At 42.7% G+C, this 24,548-nt stretch overlaps 1 protein-coding gene across 1 annotated transcript in view; it reads left to right on the forward strand.

Moving 5' to 3' along the window:
* Positions 1 to 24,548, forward strand: part of LOC133138075 (plakophilin-1) — a 30,822-nt gene that overhangs the window by 578 nt on the left and 5,696 nt on the right. The window contains exons 2-11 of the mRNA XM_061256524.1: positions 5,755 to 5,873; positions 12,436 to 12,851; positions 13,356 to 13,497; positions 15,304 to 15,511; positions 17,647 to 17,815; positions 20,178 to 20,295; positions 21,419 to 21,595; positions 22,197 to 22,367; positions 23,256 to 23,409; positions 24,039 to 24,225. Of these exons, the coding sequence (XP_061112508.1) occupies positions 5,755 to 5,873; positions 12,436 to 12,851; positions 13,356 to 13,497; positions 15,304 to 15,511; positions 17,647 to 17,815; positions 20,178 to 20,295; positions 21,419 to 21,595; positions 22,197 to 22,367; positions 23,256 to 23,409; positions 24,039 to 24,225 (1,861 nt within the window). The remainder of the gene's footprint in view (positions 1 to 5,754; positions 5,874 to 12,435; positions 12,852 to 13,355; positions 13,498 to 15,303; positions 15,512 to 17,646; positions 17,816 to 20,177; positions 20,296 to 21,418; positions 21,596 to 22,196; positions 22,368 to 23,255; positions 23,410 to 24,038; positions 24,226 to 24,548) is intronic.

A 24,548-nucleotide genomic window follows, 5' to 3' on the forward strand; every position in this document is an offset into this window, starting at 1 on the left:
CCTTCCGTCCGTGGCATGACATTTAGGTGTATTGATTATTATTTCCCCCTATCTGATTATCAGTTGAACGCCGGCGACTCTGGTCAGGTGTAGTCCAGCTGACGTTGGTTGAGTGTTGTATAGTGCCTTTTTTCCGAGGTCCTCTATTTTACGTGTTTACCGTTGCTCTTAACGATTGCACAAAATTCAGTGACGAGCACAGTCAAGGTACGGGTTCATTGTTTATGCTGTCTTTACCCCGCACCTGTAATAAATGTGCTTAGCTTGTGTATTCTTCGAAGCAGCGTGTGAGGTCGCAGTGAGGACAACAGGGCCATTACCTGAATGTCAGGGTTGGTGCCTATTAAAGTGTGTTGTTGTTCCCTTAAGTTATGACTTTTTTATTTTCCGCAATGGAACTGCGTGGCAAGTGAGGAGCGCGATCTCACGGCACTGTAGAAAGCCTTCCTGCAGATTCGCATGCGCTTTTATACCATACAAAGACTGCATTTGCCTGTCAATGAGTATTTCAGAGAATACGTGGGAAAGAACACGTGTCTCCGAGTGAAGCTGCTCTAGTTATTTTGAATAGGAATATACCTGGAATTTTTTACCCTCTATCAAGGGTAACTATATTCCACATTACAGCTATGGCTATCGTTATTCATTTGGTTATTTGGTTATGTCTTCATAACAGTAACAGTAAATTGATTGATGAAGGGTACTCTGTTCTTGCACATGGCTGTACCTGTGATTTAAATATATGCATGAAAGATGATTCCTTTTCTTTAGACGGGCATTTAAAAACGTCTTGATTTATATTTAGTTATTCATTTATATTTAATTGTAGTTCCTAATTTTCTGGTAATTTCCAGAAATTTGCCTGGCCGTTTCGTATCTCATTTGGGCAGGATGAATTTATAATTCAGTTATGCTCTGAATGAGCACTGTTGTTCTGGCCTCGTTGTTCTGGCCTCTCGCAATAAATCATAAATGATCCCAAGTTTGATGTGATGTACAGGGCGGAATCTACTGCATTTTGCTCTGAATTATACAGCAATAAAAATATGTGAATGTAATACTGTAATGATAAATATATTACGCAGCATTAATTGTAGTATATTGTAGTAATTGACAGCAGCAATGATGTTTATTCACATGAATTGGGAAGTGTTGCAATATATTTTATTTCCATTTATTTTCATTATCCTTTCTATACGCGATCACTGGTTTACAATAGTGAGTGAAGAATATAGATTTTAGTAACTGCTGAAATCACAGGCCTGGGTTAAGGCAGCGTTTTGGCAGGTTTGACGATTGTCAAAGACATCAAACTGTTTGTGAAGAAACGGACATTTCAGCCATTAATTATCAGTCCGTAACCAAAAACCCATCGGTCTATATTTGTTCCAAAACATCAACTTGTAAGAACAAATAAATCAACATTTGCTTTTCAAGTTTTTGCGCAGGATGATATTGGTAATGAGTTGGTGTCACAAAATGTGACAATACACTTGCTGGTGCTGTTTTAGATTTCACCTGGGTTTAATACATCTTCATTTATCTGTCAAAAAGACATGCTCTTATCCTTTTTGTCTCTAGCAAGTTTGCTTTGTGGCCAGGTTATCATTACACGCTAGCAATATCATAAGGACGCTGCATGCTTTTAAACGACAGAACTCATTTCACCCTTTTGCCAAGCTGCATCTTTATTTAAATGGTGAAGTAACATTAGAATAAAACTAGTGACACAACTGCGATCTCTTTATTCTTCTTAATGTTTGGCCTTAGTATTCGAAAGGTGCCAAGGTTAACTAGCTTCCTGTTTCTAGTGGAAATAGCTTTGTTGGTTTTGTGCGAGAGGGGCAGTGCTGTGGTGTTCAGGCACAGGTAAATAATAGACTATTCGTAGATGGAGTGTTGCAAGCTACCGGAAATTAATAACAGACACTGGTAGGCAACCTCAGGCTCCGCAGTTTGCCAACCGCAATAATTTTACATTCTTGAACTTAAGAAACAGCTGAAAGAGCCAGTCAGTGGTTGTGGATGAGGACAGGATAGCCGTTAGCATATTGGTTACGGTACTTGACTTGGAACCGCAAGGTTGGTGGTTCAATCCCTGGCGATTACACTTCGGTTTTACACTTACGTTTGTACATTGGTTTTCCATTTTTATTTGTACTGAACAGATATTGAGGTAACTGCTTAAAAAATTTTGACAATTCAGTGTCTTTATTAAAGTAGTTGTTAGGGAATAGCAACAATAGAGCACATTTTAAATTGTTCATATGTATCATTGAAATAAATTGGAGAAATAAAAATGTTTATATCCTGAAGGGCCAACAACGCCCTCCTTTACCCTGTCTGTCCATTTTTTAGAATCTTTGAGTTGTACGTTAATTTTTGTATTGATTAAAATGTACAAGTAAAACATTTAATGACATAAAACGAATTGACTTAACATTCATTAACATTCAGCAATACAATTGGAACATTATTTTTGTGATTTGCAAGGACTGAAATGAGGAAATGATAATAAATATGACGGTAACATGTATGCTAAATGAATGCTAAATGAATGATCGTTTCCATTATATAAGGTAATGGAAGGGAAACCTCGTGGGTAACGCCCACTAAACTGTCGGAGGACGAGCTGATTATTTCACACAGGACCTGAAATCAGGTTTGTCTTCCACCATGGGAAATGGCAACTTAGCGAAATACAAAGGAAAGAAATGCCCGAGAGCTGAATGATGTTTGCATTGCAAATGTCGTCTTATTTGGCTAGGGGGGGAAATGCAGCACAGCCCTGATCTGTCTGCTTTACTGTTGCCTTAACAACGGTGTGTCATTATAGTTAAACATGTAGGGTTTCCCCCATGAAAATAGCACACCGAGGCGAAATGCCTCAGTGGGTAAGCAGTAGTGATGTGAAGCAGCGGCATTACCGTGGTATAGCCCATACCTGACCTGCGAGTATGACTACACAATGACAATATTGTTAAAAAAGCGCACATTGATTGAATGGCTCAACCGAAGATGATGGGGATATGGACCTGTAAATTCAATTTACCAGTAGCATTGGTGCTAGTAAGGTAAAGAAAACTTTTCAATTCTAGCCGAAGAAAACATAAAATGTTATGCTTTATTATAGAACAAAAAAGTATATCAAACAATTTATTTACAAATCATATCTGCCTGGAAATGCTAAAATGCTAAAATGTTTTATCCATAGTTTATACTGTATCATTGCATCTAGTTATGTCATCAGTATCGAAGCATACAGAAAATGGGCCAGGTATGTGGCCCTTTTTGTTGAATTTGAACCTTTCTGGTCACTCTCTGTATTGTAAGTGGGGGGAGTCATCTGAAATTGTTCAGTCCTATCTGGTGTTTAAGAGGGATATCAAGTTTTCATGCAATTATGTCTGTCCTCCAAATAATTAATATATCATGACCATTTTAGGCTAATTGCACCAAAATACTTTTGATCAGGGGTGCATTTCAATAGTCATTGTTACGATCGTAATTTTAATTATTTTCAATTATAAAAATTAACAATCTTAATTTCAAAAGCAGCTGTGCTGAAATTTTCATATTTTCCAGAGTGCAATATTTTCAATATGATTGAAGGCAACAATATCAACTACACCAGGTGAACGCACAGTAGTATAAAATATATAATATAAAATCCCAGTGTGCTCATTTGGCACAGCAAATGTAAATCGTAAAAGAGAAAGTAGAAAAAGGTACATTTATGAGAAGCAATATCGGTAATGAAGTGCATTATTATTATTATTATTATTATTATTATTATTATTATTATTATTGTTATTATTATTATCATCATTGTTATTTTTACTATTAATGAATGTTGCTCCTGGTCTATGGATGGTCAGTTTCTTCCTGCCTCTAACTTCAAATCCTCTCATCTCTCTATCTCTGCCTCATCCTCCGTCTCTACCTCTGTGCCCCCATCTGATAGGCGAGACCGCATTCACCACCTATCCTTTTGATGGGGTGTGAAAAGTGCTTTACTTTCTTCATGGTGGAACCAAGTGCATTCTGTAAGCATTTGGACATTGACAACATTTCTTGAAATGGTACTATAAATGTGAGGTTAAAGTGTCAGCTTCAATTGACCTGCTTCACGCTTCACCCTTTGGCTGGGACTTCCCAGGCCAATCGATTGGAATTCGGTATTCAACTCGGTTCTGTAGCACAAATGTTTTAACAGAGAAGACCCTCAAGTGTCGTCTATTCATAACGACATTAATTGCTAGGAAATGCATCATTATTGTCTAATATTCCGCCGCCACCAGAGTTCTGCACAAAATAACTCTTCGTCAAAAGAGTATGAGGAAACCAGAGTGAGAACTTTTGTCAATAGCTGCATGACTGCTAGGGACCGGCTATGCAAGGACCATCTTGCAATGTGGTGCTCTGTCTGCTGCGGTGTATGTACGTGCTCTTTGTAGTTAAGGTGTGGAAAAGAGACTATTTTGGATGGGGGTGGATACTTTACTACTCTTCATAATTCATTCTGCTGCTGCTATCAGTAGTTATATTATCCATGAAGACAAGTAAGTCAGTATCTGTAGCAGTCATACATGTCCAAACCACAACCACAACCTAGCGGGTAGCCTAGTGGCTAAGGTACATGACTGGGATCTGGAAAGTTGGTGTAGCCACGATAAGATCTGCACAGCTGTTGTGGGCTCTTCAGCAAGGCCCTTAACACCACATTGCTCTAGGGGGGATTTTAGCCTGCTTTTTGTCTAATCAACTGTACCGCTGTGCTACACAGATGAGATGGGTGCTTTGGATAATGGGCAGTTCCTTATGGCCTCCATGCTTTGTACTTGCCATCTTTCCAATACGAGTCGATATTGATCTCATCTGTCCATAAGACCTTTTCTCAGAACTATGCAGGCTTCAGTAGTCTGCAGTAGTCACTGACACTTCCATGCATGTCTCCTGAAAAGAGTTTCTGATCTGTTGCTCAGGTGTTACTTCATTTTGTTAATTATGGTGAGAATTCTTCGGTCATCAACTGTAGAGGTTTTCCTTGGCCTATGAGGCTCTTTGTGATTACTAAACTCTTGCAGTGCACTCTTACTTCCCAATTATGTTCCACAGTTTGTATGTCCCTAAGGTTTGGCCTAAGTCTGACTATTTGCTTCTTATTTCTCAGCCTCAAAATGGCTTCCTTGACATTTATTGGTACAGCTATCTCATGTTGACAAATGTCAATAGCAGACTCCAAAGCCAATCAAAAGCCTAGCATCAAGACTAGATACTGAAAGCTCTTGTATGCCTGCACTAAGGAAGCAATTGAGTTCACCTGACTAAATTGAAAAACCTTTGATGCCATTTGTCCCAAACATTATTGCTGTGACATGGGGGATTATAAAAAGTGTTGCCGTTACTGCATGGTGAAATATACAGCTACATTAGTGTTTATATGTCTATCTGTCGTTGAAGCACATAGGAATTCATTTAAAATATAAAAATCCACAATTGTGGACTACAGAGCCAAATCAAGAAAAAATATGTCTTGGAGTTATTGCTGCAAAAGTTAGTCCAACCAGTAATGAAGTTTTTCACATTGGTGATTATTGGTGTTTGATGAATTATTGTCATTAAATTAAATAATAATTTCACATTTAACATGACAAATATGCAATAATGGACGAAGCCAGGAAGGGGGCACATAATGTTTCACGACACAGTACATGGACACAAGGTTAATTTGGTCCATTTTGTTTTCTGCAGGCCCCGAGGTTACCACTGAGACCAGTGATTTTCGATCATTCAAGTTCTCCCCAGCCAAGCTCAATGGAACCATCTTTTCCCGGAGTAACTCCACAGGAACGGCTCTGCTCAACAGAAAGGTAAGGAATCGTAATCTTCACACCCACCCACTGTCTATATGCTTGTGCTTTTGTGCTGTCCTGTACCTATTACCAAGTATAGGAGGGCAACTTGATTTTAGTTCTTAATTGAATTAAAGGTACAATAGTTAAGATTTTTTTTGTTAAATCATTGTTACCAGACCATTGTAAATCCCTTCCTATCATTGAAAAAGTCTCACTGACATGTTGACTCACCCTCTGCCTATGTTTATAGTTGTTAAATTCGGGTTTTAAAATATGCAGTTGACGGGCCGGTACTCTGTCCCAAAACATTGTATAGCTGTACAATAATTCAAGCTCATTGGTTGAAAATTGGTTTGTGAACTTGGATTAGGGACTTCTAGTACTTTCTGTTGTTCATGGTGTTCCAGGGCGGTGCTTGGCCTTCCACCTCGGAATATACGGAATATTGCTGTATGGCAACCCAATATTTTAACTGCAGTCTTAGCCGCTAATATCAGTCCTTCCGGACAGCCCCCTTTGAGGGGATTCTGATGTAGCTGTCTGTGCTGCTCCACAGCACCAGCTGGCTGCCTTAGAGGACTGAACATCTGTGTTTACTGTGAGCTCTCCAAGCTCCATGGTGTAGAAGGCACTTTATTACATTCCTGTTTTATCTCAGTCTAGACTGGGCTGTGCTTCAGAGTGCAAAAGTATCATTTTCTGAATCTGCGCACCTTGCAGCTGCTTGGCACTTTAGCCCATAATAACATCCACTGACCTCAAAGTACATTGAGTGGACCTGCCAATTAAAATGAATTAGCTGACCAGCTATTCTAGTTAATTATAATATGGCATAGATGACAGACCCAGGATATCATACAGTGGTTAATCCAATGTAAATGCTAATACTATGTACCCCTTACAGTTCCCTTTTGATCTGTTGCCTTGGCAAGTAAAACAGTCAAGGACAAATGCACAATGCATAGGATTCTTCTTCCAAATGAAAGGAACCGTATTTGAGTACAGTCTGCTGATTTGTTTAATATAAAATAGAGCTGCCTCTCATTTTGTATTTTAGAGTAGGATGTTTCAGTTGTTGTCCTTTTTGCTAGGATAATTTTAACAGAGGATTAAAACATTGTTTTAGTATTGAATCTTTGAGAATCATGTTATCTCTAAGTTTTGCTTTACGCAATCTTTGTTTTGCTGTGTGAAATATATATAGTTATTTTTGTAGTATAGTATTTTTTCTTTTTTCTTTTAATTTAATTTTAAACAACGTCTTTACAATACCTTCTGTCTTCTGATCAGTGGTTCTAGCGTTTCAGTTATAAGCCCTTGGAATTGAAAATAGACACCTATATGTCAAGGCGGATCAGGAAGTTGTGCACTGACATTGAGTGTTTGCAACTGTCAAGAGTAGGAACGCACTACATTACCTGCTAAAGACACACAGTAGATATTTGATCCTTGGTGCGAACACAAAGAAAATTTGTCACGGCAATAAAGACAATAAATACTTTTTTTGTTGGTGTAGAGTGCAAGCTGTTCATTGCATTTAGGGCATTGTAGGGCATCAACATCTGTGCAAGAAAAGAATGATGGTGAAGTCATAGTATTGCTCTTCAGCGAAAGGAGCATACCTCATCCCCTACTTCAGCGTTACTCAACTCCACGTTCCCGCGGGCCGCAGTGTCTGCAGGTATTCGCTCCTACCGTGCGCTACACCACCTGTTAGTGAAATTAAATGCACTGTTTTGGCTGCTGGGTTCAGGTAATACGCTCATTAGTGAAATCGGGAGGTGTAGCGCTGCCCTACTCGGATGATATGCGGCGGCCATTTCACGCTGAAATACTCACCGCGCGACTGCTGACATGGCGAGGAAGAGAACTTCGAGCACACAGAGAGAACCTGGCACCCTCCCTCCGCCATTGTGTTCGGGAGCTTCAGGCCTCTCCTTTGTGTCTTAATCTCTGAAACATCCTGAAGAGGCTGTCTGACAGAGGGCCAGAGGTGAGGGCTCACGAGGGGATTTTGCATCTGCGGAAAACGGGAAGCAGAGCGTTGGACGTTTCCCCCCTTTTTTTGTGCATAAAATCAAAACTTTGTTCCCATGGGCCCATGGTCAAAACAGAAGGACTTTGCAACACATTTATTCACAAAAATAAAGACACCAAGGAAATTAGCGCCCACACTTTTCGGTGTTCCTCAAACTGTTTTCTCAATTTGATCGGCAAGGTGGAATTTAACATACCGGTACAATTTGGAATGTAAATTTAAATTGAGCTGCTGCCTTTTTGACGCTTCTATTTCAATCCTAATTTGGCACACTTGTTGTACTGACTAGCTCAATGAGATCTCTAGCTGTGGAATGAGGTGCTTTGTTAGGGCTGGAGTGAAAACATATGAGGCTGTAGACCTCCAGGAACCACTGCTGTAGAGCTTATCACTAATACATTACAACTGTGTGACGCACTAATAATTTGTTTGTTTGGCTAACAAGCAAACTTGCAACATGGGCATTAGCCTGTATAACATTAGCTAGTTAGCTATTGTGCATGGGAATCTAGATGACAAAACTTGCTTAGCAAGATAGTTAATGAGTCAGCCAAGAACCGCTGATCCACAATAACAAATTGCAAATCTCCCCAATTTGCAATTTCATATGCAGCACTGCAGTACAGCAAAAGCCAGAAGAGTTGTGGAACAGTTTCATAGAGCAAAATACACCTTTATCAATGTGATGGACTGGCGAAAGAGTGGCAAAAGGAAGGAACAGCCTTCAGGGTAATAGAGTAAACAAAATAACAAACAAAAAAAAGGCTTTTAAAAAGTGAATGCCCTGTCCCCACACAAGTCATCTCAAGCGATATTAGAGCTGACTTGCACTTCAGGACAATGGCATATCGTTTTTTTGCCTTGTGTACCCTGGTCTGATGATCCTGGTGACTGCAGGGGTGGCTTTGGGACAGGGCATTCACTTTTTAAAAGCCTTTTTTTTGTTTCTTATTTTGTTTACTCTATTACCCTGAAGGCTGTTCCTTCCTTTTGCCACTCTTTCGCCAGTCCATCACATTGATAAAGGTGTATTTTGCACTATGAAACTGTTCCACAACTCTTCTGGCTTTTGCCAATTCAAATCTGGCCTTTCAGCTCTTACTATCGATGCAGTGTGACCTCTCTCATCCTGCACTCAAGGTCATCTGCATATTACATTATATTATTGGCATTTGGCAGACGCTCTTATGCAGAGCGACGTACAGTTCATTAGACTAAGCAGGAGACAATCCTCCCCTGGAGCAATGCAGGGCTAAGGGCCTTGCTCAAGGGCCCAACGGCTGTGCGGATCTTATTGTGGCTACACCGGGATTAGAACCACCAACCTTCCGTGTCCCAGTCATTTACCTTAACCACTACGCTACAGGCCGCCCCATATGGTGGCTTGTGATATTTTGGACTTTGTGAACTTGGCACATGCGAACAGTTAGCTGGCAGAAGTCAAATAAAATGTTATGCCAAATGTTATGTCCTGAACTTCCAAGGTAAATTTTGCCAGCATTCCGATTAGGGACTTCTAGTACTTTCTGTTGTTCATGGTGTTCCAGGGCAGTTTGTCTGTCTTGGCCGACTGGTTTCTTTATTTTTCAATAAAGGTTTCCAAACTCCTGTACTTGATACAGCCAGTTTCTATGCTCTTGTCCCTAAAGGTACAATAGGTAATTTCGAACTTCTAACGGAATAGCGGTAACAAACACCTTCAAACCACCACACTGTTTATTCCTCCCCCTTCTCTATAAACACGCTGATGTTGAAACGCCATTGGCTGTGGCAATTAGAACCTATTTTCAACCAATGAGCTTGAATTATTGTACAGTTATACAATGTTTTGGTACAGAGTGTCGGGCCGTCAACTGTATATTTTGAAACCTGAATTTAAGGACTATAAACACAGGCAGAGGGTGCGTCAACTTGTCAGTGAGCCTTTTTCAATGATAGGAAGGAATTTACAATGGTCTTGTAACAATGTTCTAACACATAAATCTTACCTATTGTACCTTTAATTTGGCTCTTAGCTTACAGTTAAGTTTTTCAGCCAAAGCTAGTCCTCTGGTCTTCATGATGGTGTATGCCTTCTGACTCCAAATCTCCACAGATGAAAGCAAATGCTAAAATCAAGAGGAAACACCTGACCTGTCAGACATCTGTGAACTTTCATTTTCAGCTGTGGTTGACTTGACACAAAAACCGCAGTTTCACTAAACTGGTTCTGCGTTTACTTTTGATCCGTATTCAACGTTTGACCTCAAGTCCAAGTGCCTGTCTCAAAAACTGCACTATGTAGTTTAGAAACATATCAGGGAACGGTCATGCTCATAGAGAGCTGTTCTGAGAGAAATCCAGCACCACTTGGGTGTATTTTAGCCTCGATTCAGCAGTCACAATAGGACCTTGTTCACACCAGTTGTCCTATTGTAAAACGTGCAGAAAATTATGGAGCTAGGTGTATCAGGTAAATGTTGTTATGGGTAACCTTATTCAATATTGCGACCATTGTGAAATGTGCCTTGCAGCTTTATGTATACAGCAAAAATAACTAATTCCACCGTACAATAAACAAACATTTGGAGGGCACTGTATATACAATGAAAAATAAAAATGAATAATGCATGCCAGGTTTAGTAGTGTGTTTGGCTTTTTAATAGTGTGTCCCTGCTTTTCAAGGAGACCTGATCTGAAGAGCCTTATAATCACTAATTGTGCCACCAGTAATTTCATTTCACTGCCACCTATTGCTCCAGAATTGTTCTTTACACACAATTTTATACTGTTGACCTTTTGTGGCTACTGTATGTCGATAGATTTAGAATTCCCGATAGACTGGTAGTCTTTTGGGCGTGTGTCTACCAGCTTTGTGCTCAGCTTTGAGGAAATAAAATAAAATATGGGTAAATAAAGAGTGTTATTTGACACATAAAGGGAGTGAACGAAGGCCGCTTTCACTCTCAACACCCTGAGGCAGATGGGACGAGTGTTATATAAGAGGCAAAGGAGTCTGCCCGCTGGACCTCAGCACGTAACTGTCTGTGAGCGCGGTGGTGCGGAGCCGAAGGCGCGGATTGAGTTTCCGTGCAGGAGCGGGAAAGCACGTCCCCCTGGGAAATGGTTTAGCAGGCGTCAGACGGAACCAGTGCATGCGTCCTGGCATGCTTGCTTCCTACCCTGCAGTCGTTTCCAGAGTCAGTGATTTTTGAGAGAGCGATATCGGGACCCGCCCTTGTTTCGACATCAAAGGGGTGTCTTATCTCCCCAGCTTGTATCACTGCTGATAGGACTTGCATTGTGGGAATTGATGAGTTAATCATGTACCTGTACTTCAATGCTTTTACACTTGAATTCAGTATTATACATTGTTATAGTGTGCTGTTTGTAGTGACACTAAATTGTTACTTTGCTGGTTGACTAGGCTAATGGCTAAAGGTGTTATCAGTCAAAATGTTTGCTTATGGGTGTTGGCAGCTTGGCAGAGCTTGGAGATTCAACAACTGATATTTTCCACGCTCTTTGTAGTACAGTTGGGAAAACCCCCAGTAAAAATCACAGTGAAGACTGTGGCTAATAAGGATTATGTGGAAACGACGCTGATTGTTCGGCTTGTGACTTTCTCAAAAGTTGATAAGAACAAAATTCTTGCTCTTGGAGTCAGCAGGGCGGCACGGATGGTGCAGTGGGTAGCACTGCCGCCTCACAGCAAGGAGGTCCTGGGTTCGAATCCCCATCGGCCGGGGCCTCTCTGTGTGGAGTTTGCATGTTCTCCCCATGTCTGCGTGGGTTTCCTCCGGGTACTCCGGTTTCCTCCCACAGTCCAAAGACATGCAGGTTAGGCTGATTGGAGAGTCTAAATTGCCCATAGGTATGAGTGTGTGAGTGAATGGTGTGTGTGCCCTGCGATGGACTGGCGACCTGTCCAGGGTGTATTCCTGCCTTTCGCCCAATGTATGCTGGGATAGGCTCCAGCCCCCTGCGACCCTGTTCAGGATAAGCAGGTTCAGATAATGGATGGATGGATGGATGGAGTCAGCAGGGTGTAGGTAATTTTAAAATGAATACCTTAAATAAAAGTAAAGCTGTAGGAACCCAGGTAGTTAGCCATGAGGGTCAAATCGGATAGTGCTGCTTTGCCATACTCCTTGTTTGACAAGCCAAAAAGCACTTTATTCTTATATATTATATTTTATTTTATATAGCCCAGGGAAGGAGTTCTCTTGGCCGGGCCTATTGATTCAGGGCTATACTTAAGGGCTCATAGATGGCAGTTCACTTGGTATTTTAAGCTATACACTTTTCCTAGATTATGCAGTCAGATGTAAATCGAATTTTCTCAGAAAATATTCAATTTATTACTTGATGCCTAAAGGGCTGAATGACAGGTGGTGGATCAGGAGGTGCATCAAAATTCATGATGACTCTGCATGTCCTGCTAAAAACATTTCCTCTGTTTGTGCGCTCTGTATATCCCGCTAAAAAATGTACTCAGGGTTTATGCGCTCTGTATGTCCTGCTAAAAACATTCCCTGGGTTTACTGTACTTCCCTCCAGGCCGGCCAAGTCCAGCAGAACCGCACGATGTCCACAAAGAGCCTGGGCAGGCGGTACGCCAGCACCTCCACCCAATGGGAGCACCGCGTCAACCAGGTGGCCGCCTCCAACGGGTACGTCATCCCCCCGCCCGGCGCGCTGAAGCCCAGCCGCAGCGACCCGGCGCTGGACGCCCCTGCCGTCGTGACGCGGGCCCGGAACCGCAGTACCCTGCAATCCCAGCAGTCCCGCTCCAACCGCACCAGCATGCACACCGTCGTCAACGGCAGCAGCAGCGTCTTCGGCACCAGTGGCTTCAGCACCAGCGGCTTCATCACCGGCCCGGTGCGCACGGGCCGCCCGGCCTCTGCCTCCGCCCATTCCAGCGGGGAGGTCAAGATGGCCACCGCCAAGACCACCAAGAGCGAGTTCGTGGGGTAAGTGAGCATCGCTGGTCATTGCGTTCAAAACGGCAAACTTTAGCTAACGTTAGCTAACGTTCGCCAACATATTCACACTTTTTTTCGGTTCGCTACGAATGTCAGCTAATGTTCGCCAAACATATTTGCACTTTTATTACGTTTGCCTCTAATGTTCGTTAACTTTAGTCGAAATTAGCTAACAGTTTGAAAAGGTAGTGCGCAGCAAACAAAAAGGACTGGCGATGGGGAAAACGTTGAAAGAACAAAACTTTACAACCAAGCACTTTGGTAAATGGTTGGCATTTATATAGTGTCTTTATCCAAAGCGCTGTACAATTGATGCTTCTCATTCACCCATTCATACACACACTCACACACCAACGGCGATTGGCTGCCATGCAAGGCACCAACCAGCTCGTCAGGTGGAAATAATGGCTCACTGTTCCTGATGTTGTGAACAGGGTGAACGCGGGGGTGACGGTGGACGTAATGGCTCACTGTTCCTGATGTTGTGAACAGGGTGAACGAGGGGGGAAGCCTCCCAGACATCACCATGAAAGAGGCGGTGGAGTATCTCTCCGACCAGCAGGAGAGCCTCCAGTTTCGGGGGGCCTCCTACATCCAGCACAGCACCTTCAAGGAGGACAGCGCGAAAGAGGAGGTGAGTCGGAGCCTTCTCTTCCTTGATATAAGTAATAATAATGGGCTATTTACTTGCTGCTTTTATCCTAAGCGACTTACAGTTGATTAGACTAGGCAAGACAATCCCCCTTGGAACAATGTGATGTTAAGGGCCTTGCTCAAAGGCCCAACAACAGATCTTTTTGTGGCTACACCGGTGATTGACCCACCAACCTTCCGGGTGCCAGTCGTATACCTTAGCCACTCAGCTACATGCTCCCCCATTCACATTCAGTCCAATATTTTGGGGACAGTGAGAGTTGATCTGGCCAGATGTATAAATTAAATGCTAAAAAAAGATTTTGTAATACCATACATAAAAAAAATTCCATACATTACAAAGTACAGTCATCCATAAAAGTAATGTTCAGAATTGTTTTCAACCACTGATATGACATCGCTAGCCCTAAACTTAACCCTAACCGAGTTTGCCAAAACAAGGCACATTTTACAAAGCTACTACTGCAACAGTTAGAGTTTTTTTCTTAAATGTTTCACCCATGCTGTCTTCGTGGCAGGCATTTTGTTGCATGCTGGTTCAGAGGCATTGCTAGTGAAGGATGACCATGTATGACCGGTCAAATGTGCCACTGGCTCATTTGGCTCATAATGAACACTGTCTGCTCCAGCTCTCCACAAAATGGCTGCATCGATCAACCCGTTTAAAACTTGGAAGCTTTAAATGCAAGATATTTGTAGTTAGAGTAAGGAAATGCGATTATTTGCCTGCAATGCATTTATACAGTCGGTTTCATGGTTATGTGAAGCAGGCATTATGATTATGACAGTTATGATGATGATGATAATGATGATGATACAGATTGTGATGATAGGGTTGAGCAATGAACCTGATTTTCTCGTTTTATTAATGGAAGGGCTAGTTCAATGAGACAAAGTAGTCCGTAATCTGATCATGGCATTGCTTTTATTTTTTAACATAACATGTATCAAATTACTTTGAATGTAGTTCTGGGATCAGTGATGACTGATAAGAAAATTAAACACAGTAAAAAATATGTTTGGATGTTTGGTCACCCTTGTGTTTTAGTTTGGCCATTTCTTGCAAATAAAACCAATTTTCCTGAAATGTCAAATTATCTTTGACTGTCTATAGAAACATAATCCCCCATCGGGTCAGAGCAAGTTATGCCCACTGCAGCTTGTGTGAAGCTTGTGTGAAGCTTGTGTAAAGCTTGTGTGAAGCTTGTGTGAAGCTTGTGTGAAGCTTGTGTAAAGCTTGTGTGAAGCTTGTGTGAAGCTTGTGTGTGTGTGTGTGTGTGTGTCTGTGTGCCCCCTTGTGTGTATGTGAATGTTTAGGTGTGTGTCCCTAAATGCATGTATGTGTATGCAGAAGTTTCTACCTCAGAAATATAGTAATATAGACAGTGGAGGTACATTGTTGTTCATCAAGGATCAGATTTCCCAAACGTCCCCGGAAAGTACAGTCATTTTCTGTGTGTGCGTGTGTGTGCGCGCCTAAATGTTTGTGTATGCAGACGTTTCCATACACTATCAGAAATAAAGTGACAGCGGAGGTACATTTTATACATGTTTTCAGAGATGAAATTTCCCAAATGTCCACGGGAAGTACAGTCATTTCTTCTTTGGGTACAATTGAGTACAGTTTCCGAGCAGAGAAAGGTACAAATTAGTTACAAATCGCTGGCTAGGGGTACAACGGTATGCACCTATAGGGTACCGCCCCAGGGACCAGCATTTGTACCTTTTGAGTCCCTTTTTCGTACCTTTTCATGAGGGGATTCCCGAATCTGCCCCTGCCCCTCAGGTGTTCCAGCTGAGCGGGATCCCCGCCCTGGTCGGCCTGCTGAGCAGCCCCAACCAGCAGATCCAGCAGACCGCCGCCGCCGCCCTGAGGAACGTGGTCTTCAGACACGCCGCCAACAAGCAGGAGGTCCAGCGCTGCGGCGGCATCTCGGAGGCCCTGGGCCTGCTGCGGGACACCAGCTCCACTGAGACGCAGAAGCAGCTCTCAGGTACGGGAACGCACCGCGTCATTGAAGCCCAGCGCTGCTCTCCCGGGCGGAGGTCGTGTCACATGCTACAGTGTGGTTGGTCCTAGGAACGGGAAGTTTGGGCTCATTCCAATCCCTTTTTTTCCCCCTCTGTTTTTGACATTTTTCTTTGTTGTTTTTCTTGCCCCTAGCTGCACCCATTGGAACAGGCTAGGAAATTATGAATGAAAAAGTAGTGGAGACACGGAAATGTGAATTAGGCAGATGGAATGTCCTCGGTCCTTCAAACGTCAGCTCAGAGCCACGTCAGTTACAGATGTGGCGGACGGGGAGAGGTGGAGCAACAGGTCGATCATTTATACGTCACGCTTTCGGAAAAATACTTCCGCAAAGAACGAGCGTGCGTTTCCTCACAGGAAAGGAAAATTTGTTCTTTACTTCTAGGAAAATTTAAGAGGTTGGAATGTCCTTAAAGATGGCAGACCTTGCTTGACTTCCAAGTCGGGAGCAAGTAGAAGATAAAAGAGGAGAAAAATAAGCGAATGGGGGTGTCAAAGTGTGTGATCCTTATGTAATGTTAGTTGGTGCTTGTTGTTACAACATTACACTAATTTCAACAGAATTGTCCTCAATTTCCCACAGTGAACTTGAATAATGACATTCCTGCTTTAATTTTTCTTTACAAATCCACCCATCCACCCATCCCATTGTATGAATACATGAGGTTCATTGCTCTTTGAAAACATTTAAAAAGACAGGCTGGTTTGAGTATCTCAGAAACTGCTGATCTCCCCATTTTTTCCACGCACAACAGTCTCTAGGGTTTTCAGAGAGCAGCAGTTCTGCTGGCAAAAAATGCATTGTTAATGAGAGAGGTCCGACCTCAGTATTTGCATTACTGTCACCTTCCTGTCAGCTTTGACCAGGAGAAGGGCCAGACTGGTCAAAGCTGACGGGAAGGTGACAGTGATGCAAATAGCCACACATTATAACAGTTCTATGCAGAACCTCTAATGGCTAGGCTACAGCAGCAGAAGTCTAATAAATACCTAATACAGTGCTCACTGAGTGTATATTACTATATTAAATGCATTGCGTTTAAAAACCATAAAACGAACCTACATGTCCACTGACAGCACATAGCGAGATTAGCTCAGGAGGTAAGAGCAGTTGTCTGGCAGTCGGATGGTGGCCGGTTCTGAGCAAGACGTCTGATCCCCAGTTGTTCCCAACGAGCTGGTCGGTGCCTTGCATGGCAGCCGGCCACCGTTGGTGTGCGAGTGAATGGGTGAATGAGAGGCATCAATTGTATAAATGCAGTCCGTTTACCGTTTTACCATAGCATTACATAGACGCTGCTTGATAGCTGTAAACTGGACAAGATTGCAAGGCACCTGCTGCTTCACAGTGCCTCGTGTGCATCCTGTCCATACCTTATTGGCAACAGAAAGTGTTTTTCTTGTTTGCAGAGAGTAATTCACGTCTTCGTATTTCTTTCGACAATACTAGAAGGAGCATACAGCATTGGCATTGTGCTTACTTGCATGCCTGGAACAGGCCCCACCATATTGCAAAGGCCAGGTCAATTAAAAAACAACATTCCACACGAGGAATTCCCCACTATATAAATCTCTCTGTGTAATACAATATCACAGGTTCTGTATACTTCGTATTCAGCTTTGGTGTTCCTTAACGATGGGAGCTTCCAGTTTGAGTTTCTGGTGTTAGGGTGTAGAACAGACTTGTAGGTGGGCCTAAAAAAATAGTGGTAATGGCACCCTGTTTCGATGTTGAAGAGGAGTTATTAATAGAGCGAGACACATGTCAAAATAGGATTGCGTGATATTTGCTCTAACATTCTAGAAGCACTGATGCTAGGTGAGGTATTTTTTGGCAGTTGCACTTGGCTTAATGAGCCTGTTTGTACATGTAACTGGGGCAGCCTGTAGCCTAGTGGCTAAGGTGCATGACTGGGACTCGGAAAGTTGGTGGTTCAAGCCCTGGTGTAGTCACAATAAGATCAGCTCTGCTGTTGGGCCCTTAACCCTGCATTGCTCCAGGGGGGATTGTGCCTTGCTTAGTCGAATCAACTGTAAGTCACTTTGGAAAAAAGCGCCAGATAAATAACAAATTATTATTATTATGTGTCTCCACAGGGCTCCTGTGGAACTTGTCATCTGCAGACAGTCTGAAGCCGGAGCTGATTGAGAGCGGCCTGCCCATTCTCACAGAGAACATCGTGGTTCCCTTCACCTGCTGGTCTGAAAGCAGCGCCACCAACAACATCGACCCCGACGTCTTCTACAACGCCACAGGCTGCCTGCGGTAAGCACCCCCGGAGACTTCCGGAAAGGGCAGTTGCCCTTTCACCGAGTCAAAGCTGAGGTCTGATACTCAAACTAAAGTACTTTCAGCTGATGCATTCTGACACAAAATGGCTGCCGTTGCTTCACCCAGGTGGGTGCTACACATCGGTGGTGACTTTGTCCCTCATCACTGTAAAGCGCTTTGAGTATGAGAAATGCGCTATATAAGTGCATGGAATTATTGTGTTTGTTATTCTTACTTTAACCCTTTACATGGCCAAAAAATGACTACTGTTTACTACAACTCCATCCATCCATCCATTATCTTAACCCTCTTATCCTGAACAGGGTCGCAGGGGGGCTGGAGCCTATCCCAGCGTACATAAATGAATGTTATTTCGTATAATTGTACATTTAAGACACACAAGATAACATTTTGAATCTTGACACACTCAGGGCCTGTGATGGCTGATGTTAACTGGTCAGGCTGTGGGACAAAAACAAAAATGGAAACCTTCAATTTAATCACAATGAATCACTTTCACAAATGCGGCCCTTTCACATCATAATCAATTGTGAGTTTCAATGGCCAATTTCCCAAAAGTCAATGCAAATTTTTTTTGATATTTTAGGCTTCAATTTGAATCTTGCCTTTATACCTTGCCTTTCATAATCTGCAAGTCTTAATGCCACATTTAGAGTGAAAATATATTTTTTAAGCTTTTAGACAAAGTGAAAGTAACGAGTTGTGCATTGTTTGGAGGCTAGCTAGCTTGTCACAGATCACAGTCCCAAACAACCACATCAGCTGCATTTGTGGCTACATGTTAAAGTATTTACTTTCATGGTCTGTATGTCTTAATGTCAAGAGTAAATGTTCAGAGTAAAAATATTGGTTTAAAGGGTTTATACAGGACAAGTTTCGCTCAGTGATGGTCGTCTCCCAACTCTTACGACAAAACTTTTCTCAAAAACATGGTTTGGTGGCACTGAAAATGAAATGGGACACAACTCCCTTGACATCTGGAGTAGAGAGAGAACTTTGGTATTCTCTGTCTTTCGATTAAATGTGTTTTGGGGTCAATATGATTTTGATAGAGCAGGTCTCGAATACAGTCTCCTTCTCTTCACAGTTAGCTAGCAGTTGCCTGCATGTCATCACTTCTAACAAAAGACTAAACTGCTGGCTGTTGGCTATAAGTTTGAATTAATGCACTTGGTGGACAAGCATTTTTCCATGTGGAAATTTAATGTGTACTAGTATAGCTGCTGGACATTTTTTCCAGTCAGAATGTCACTAAGTATTTCGCAACAGGAGTCGGTTTTCCTAAAATGGAGGATGTACTAGGATCTGGAGGGCGTGATGCAAGCAGTATATTAACTGACATGCCGGTGATGGTGAATTGTACACTGCGTATATTTGCTCAGCACTGCCCTTAAGGCTTTTTCATCAGGCTGGCCCTATGTTATCTTCTCAAGTAAATATTCAACAAATGTTATTAAATATTCCACCATGCTAAAATGATTAGCTCTTTGTATGTCTTGTCTCCCACCTCAGTGACAGATTTCAGCTGTTCCGAATTGTTTGGCTGGTTATCATATTATTTTTACATTTATGACATTCAAACGTCAGGGTGGATTAGCGTCAAGTTTGGGGTGCCAAGTAGTTGTCGACATTTTCATCAAGGGGAACTGTGTTCTGAAAACATAAACAAACAAAAATTACAATTTGTAATTACAATTCATTAATTCATGCATTATCCTAACCTGCTTATCCTGAACAGGGTTGCAGGGGGGCTGGAGCCTATCCCAGCATACATTTAGGCGAAAGGCAGGAATACACCCTGGACAGGTCGCCAGTCCATCGCAGGGCACACACACCATTCACTCACACACTCATACCCACGGGCAATTTAGACTCTCCAATCAGCCTAACCTGCATGTCTTTGGACTGTGGGAGGAAACCGGAGTACCCGGAGGAAACCCAACACGGGGAAAACATGCAAACTCCACACAGAGAGGCCCCGGCCGACAGGGATTCGAACCCAGGACCTCCTTGCTGTGAGGCAGCAGTGCTACCCACCGTCCGTGCCGCCACACTTACAATTGTCAACTCAATTCTTCTCTCGCAGTGTTGTCCCCATGGCAGCTGTGGTAGCTATAGTATGTTGCACTGTTACTTAATTTTTGGGAAAGATGATGGCCAATGTGTAAACATTTGTGAACTGTTAAATGTGACAGTAGTTAACATTTTGCTTGTTTGATGCAGGTCTGTATACAGTAGCCTTTTGCTGATGGTTGTAAAGACTTGCGTCTTAATTCCTACTACTGCCAATATGAACAATGCGAGATGAGCGACTATTTTTTTGTCCGTATCACAGAAACCTGAGCTGTGCGAAAGAAGGGGAACGGCAGGCGATGAGGACCTGTCGTGGGCTGATCGACTCCCTGGTCAGCTACATCCAGTCCTGCGTTTCTGAAGACAGCCCAGATGACAAGGTGGGCAGACCCGGAACCTGTTCTGCCTTGGCATCGAATTTCACATATTTGTGTTTTTTTTTCAGCGCAAATATGTGCTGTTTTTTCTTTTCTTACGTAACATCCTGGGTTCAGCATTCACTGTAATCACTGGCAAAGATTATAAAAAAAGTTTAATCGTAAACATTAAGCCGAATATGTAGTAAAAGCCAATCATTTGAACAATTCTGTCAAGATTGAAACCTTTCCCTAACATTATCTGGAAGCAAAACATTTGTTGGATAAATTGTGTGTGATAAATATGTTAAGCTTAAAAAAAATTTTTATATGAAAGATGCAACAGTAACTCCTCTTTCCAAATAAATTGCAGTGAAGCACAAACACATCCACAGAGTTCATATTCTCCAAGGTTCCATCTAACTAGTTTACTTCTACCAAAGTACACCAGCTTTGTAGCAGGCAGGCAGACTAGTATGAAACTTGAGTGGTGCCGATGGGAAATTCCATTTTGTAGTTTCAATTTAACAACTTGTTTGCAACTCACTTTATTAAAGCAAGTTAATATTGAAATTCATGGTTTGGATATTAGCAAGTGCAATTTGTACACGTACGTTTGTTCTGCGCTTTGAAGCCACAGGATGAAGGTCTGTTTTACCAGCGTGAAATACAGGAAATATGTTGACGATGACAAGCATTTCAGTGAAACCTATCTGGCTGGACAGATAAGTACGTGCAAATGGGAACATACCTTGCATTTTTTGGTTGAACTGACACTAGGAATTGCATTTTTGTGCAGTTTTTTTCTTCTTTCAACCACCACATATTTTAATCTAATATTCCAGTTTCTCTGTTTTTAAAAGTACAATATAATATATATAATATTATATATTAATTATATTGTGTATTATATATTAATATAATATAATACAATGGTATTCATTGCCAAAGCCAATGGCATTTCAACATCAGTGCGTTGACAGAGAAGAGGGAGAGATAAATCGTGTTGTGGTTTGAGCGTTTTTTGTTGCTGCAATTCCTCTCTTGACCGTTAGAAGTCTGAAATGACCTATTGTACCTTTTAAGTCTTCGACAAATAAGTATGGCTTGGGCCCTGACTCTGCCCCTGTTTCCCTCCCTGCCACAGTCAGTGGAAAACTGCATGTGCATCCTGCACAACCTCACGTACCAGGTGGAAAGTGAGGCCCCGGAGTATTTCAGCAAGATGACTGCAGCTTCACAACCGCCCACCAGGAACACCGCCTCCAAGAAGGGCTCCCCCATCGGCTGCTTCAGCCCCAAGAGCAGCAAGCTTGAGCAGGAGGTTCGTCTGGTTGTCTGGCAGCAGCTCGTCTGGTCTTCAACCTTCCCCACCCTTCCCCCTCTTCTGAGATAATCAAACCATCCTGTCTGCCACCAACAATCATTCCACGGTCAAAGTCACTTTTTCTCCCCATTCTGATGGTTGATGTGAACATTAACTGATGCTCCTGACCCGTATCTACATGATTGTATGCATTGCACTGCTGCCACACAATTGGCTGATTAGATAATCGCATAAATACATTGGTGTAATAAAGAAAATAAATTCGTAATAAAGTGCTTGGTGAGTGTATATACTGTACGGGAAAAGCCGTTTTGTAACGTTTCCCAAAATGCTCTGATTCTGTAAACTGTCTAACCTGTAGGAGTCAAACCACAAGTTTGGATAACATTTTGGGGCGTTTATTATCCATCTTGAATTTGCTTATGAAAAAAGCAAAGGTAATTAAATTTGCTGATGAGGTCTGTCTGGCACACACCAGAATTGTTGGAAAGGTTGTGGGGAAATTGTGGGAAAGGTGTAACAGGGTTGGCACGTCAAATCCGTGGGCTTGTTAACACTGCTGCAAAAACCCACAGCGTTTCCCCTGTGTCCCTCATAGAACGTCTTCAATTTCCCTTTGACGGAGGACAGCAACCCCAAAGGCATGGGCTTGCTCTTCCATTCCAAAACTGTGCAGACCTACCTTTCCCTCCTGGGCAGCAGCCAGAAGGACGCCACCCTGGAGGCGTGCGCTGGGACTCTGCAGAACCTCACCGCCACCAAGGGACTGGTAAGCACACCCTTCTCCCTGAGAGCAGGAGAAAAAGGTTTAAAAGTGGAAGAATCTCAGCATTACTGTCCATCAGTGAGCAGCACCTGACTTCCCTCGGGTTCTCTGCTCAAGCAACGACTTATTAGGGAAAATAGGGAGCAAGATAGCTTGTACATCTGACATACGAAAGGTTACTCACTCATTTACATTACAGTACCTTTATGAGATTGTTTGACTAGACATTTTTAGAGTCATTGTTTTTTTTTATGAAGGTCACATTAAGGTCACAAATTTGTCCGGGCTAAATTGTGAGAATGTTTGAAAAGAAGGTTAAAATATTGTAATTTTTACAAATTAGTCTGTGTGAGCGGAGTGCTGGGTTATTTTGCCAGGGGCTTTCAGTTATTTTCCCAAGTTACTAACCCCCAGGGGGCTTTCAGATTTGTTTGAGTTGTGAGCCTCCTGTGTCTAGAATCAGGGAAACTATGTCCTCTTAATTTTATTGCTTACCTGCAGGTGGTAACAGTTTACCTGCAGGTGATAGCGGTTTAGATTTCGGTGGCAGTAGTGGTTATGGTCTACCTACAAGTGATAATGTTTTAAATTTGGTGGCAGTAGTGGTTATGGTCTACCTACAAGTGATGTTTTAAATTTGGTGGCAGTAGTGGTTATGGTCTACCTACAAGTGATAATGTTTTAAATTTGGTGGCAGTAGTGGTTATGGTCTACCTGCAGGTGGTAGTGGTTTAGATTTAGGTGGCAGTGGTAGTATTTTTATTTATTTAAAGTTTATTTGAGTAACAGTTTACCTGCAGGTGGTAACCGTTTAGATTTAGGCAGCAGTGGTAGTAACAGTTTACCTGCATGTTAGCTTGGAGGGGGTAATGGCTGCTGGTCTGTCTCCAGGTGCCCAGTGCGATGAGCCAGACCATCGTGCACAAGCTGAACGGTCTGCCCGAGATCATACCCCTGTTTCAGTCCTCCAGTCCCAGCTTGCAGAAGACCGCTGTCTCCCTGGTGGGAAACCTGTCTCGCAACCCCAGCCTCCAGAAAGTTCTGGGTGAGGGGACCAGCCTCTGTGGCCTGCTTCTGGTGCAACTGCGGCTTCTACTCCATTCGCTCCGTACCTGGGTGACAAACATACTTGTTTTGGATTCAAATACTGCTCAATTGATCTTGCCTGGTGCCTGGTGCAATTGAGCCAGTGAAGAGGATCAGAAGGCATGGTTTGCACTTTGAGAGCACTTCGTCAGTTCAAATACACCAGACTAGCTCAGTAAAGCATAGAAAAGTATTGAATCCAAAACAATTGCGTACCTGACCCAGGTCTGCTCAGCTCATGGATTTGGTACAGGGCACAACTCTGCAGCGACTTTATAGAGTGGAATATGCTGTATATTAACCGATCCTGGGTGAAATACAGACTGGAAAATAGGACAGTCCTCCTACAAGAGGAAGAAAAAGCTGCATTATGCTAAAAACAGACTCATTCACACTCATTAATTGAAATGAAAATACACAATTTCAGATTTTTTCAAAAAAAGATATACTTTAAGAAGTGATGGTATGGTTATGGTTAGGAATTGACTAAATTGAGGAAAAAGTTCATTTTGATTTCAGCTCGTCTTTAAGTCCACTTGCGCTTTTGAATACAGCGAGTGACCCATGCGACTACGTTCTGGTCCACAGCCCGGCAAGTTCTGCCCCACCTGACCGGCATACTGGCCTCCGGGACCACCGACAGAGAAGACTCTGACGATAACCTGGCGACGGCCTGCAACACGGTCCACAGTCTTCTGAACGCTGAGCCGGAGATGGGCAAGAAGGTTTTGGACAAGACATTGGTGAACTCCCTGAGCGACCTCAGCATTAATGGGTGAGGGATGTTATTGTAGCCTTTGCAACTGTTTTCTTTTTTGTTTGTTTGTTTACTTTTGGGCGGCATGGATGGTGCAGTGGGTAGCACTGCCGCCTCACAGCAAGGAGGTCCTGGGTTCGAATCCCCGTTGGCCAGGGCCTCTCTGTGTGGAGTTTGCATGTTCTCCCCGTGTCTGCGTGGGTTTCCTCCGGGTACTCCGGTTTCCTCCCACAGTCCAAAGACATGCAGGTTAGGCCGATTGGAGAGTCTAAATTGCCCGTAGGCATGAGTGTGTGAGTGAATGGTGCGTGTGCCCTGCGATGGACTGGCGACCTGTCCAG

Source organism: Conger conger, chromosome 10, assembly GCF_963514075.1.
Source record: "Conger conger chromosome 10, fConCon1.1, whole genome shotgun sequence".
NCBI lineage: Eukaryota > Metazoa > Chordata > Actinopteri > Anguilliformes > Congridae > Conger > Conger conger.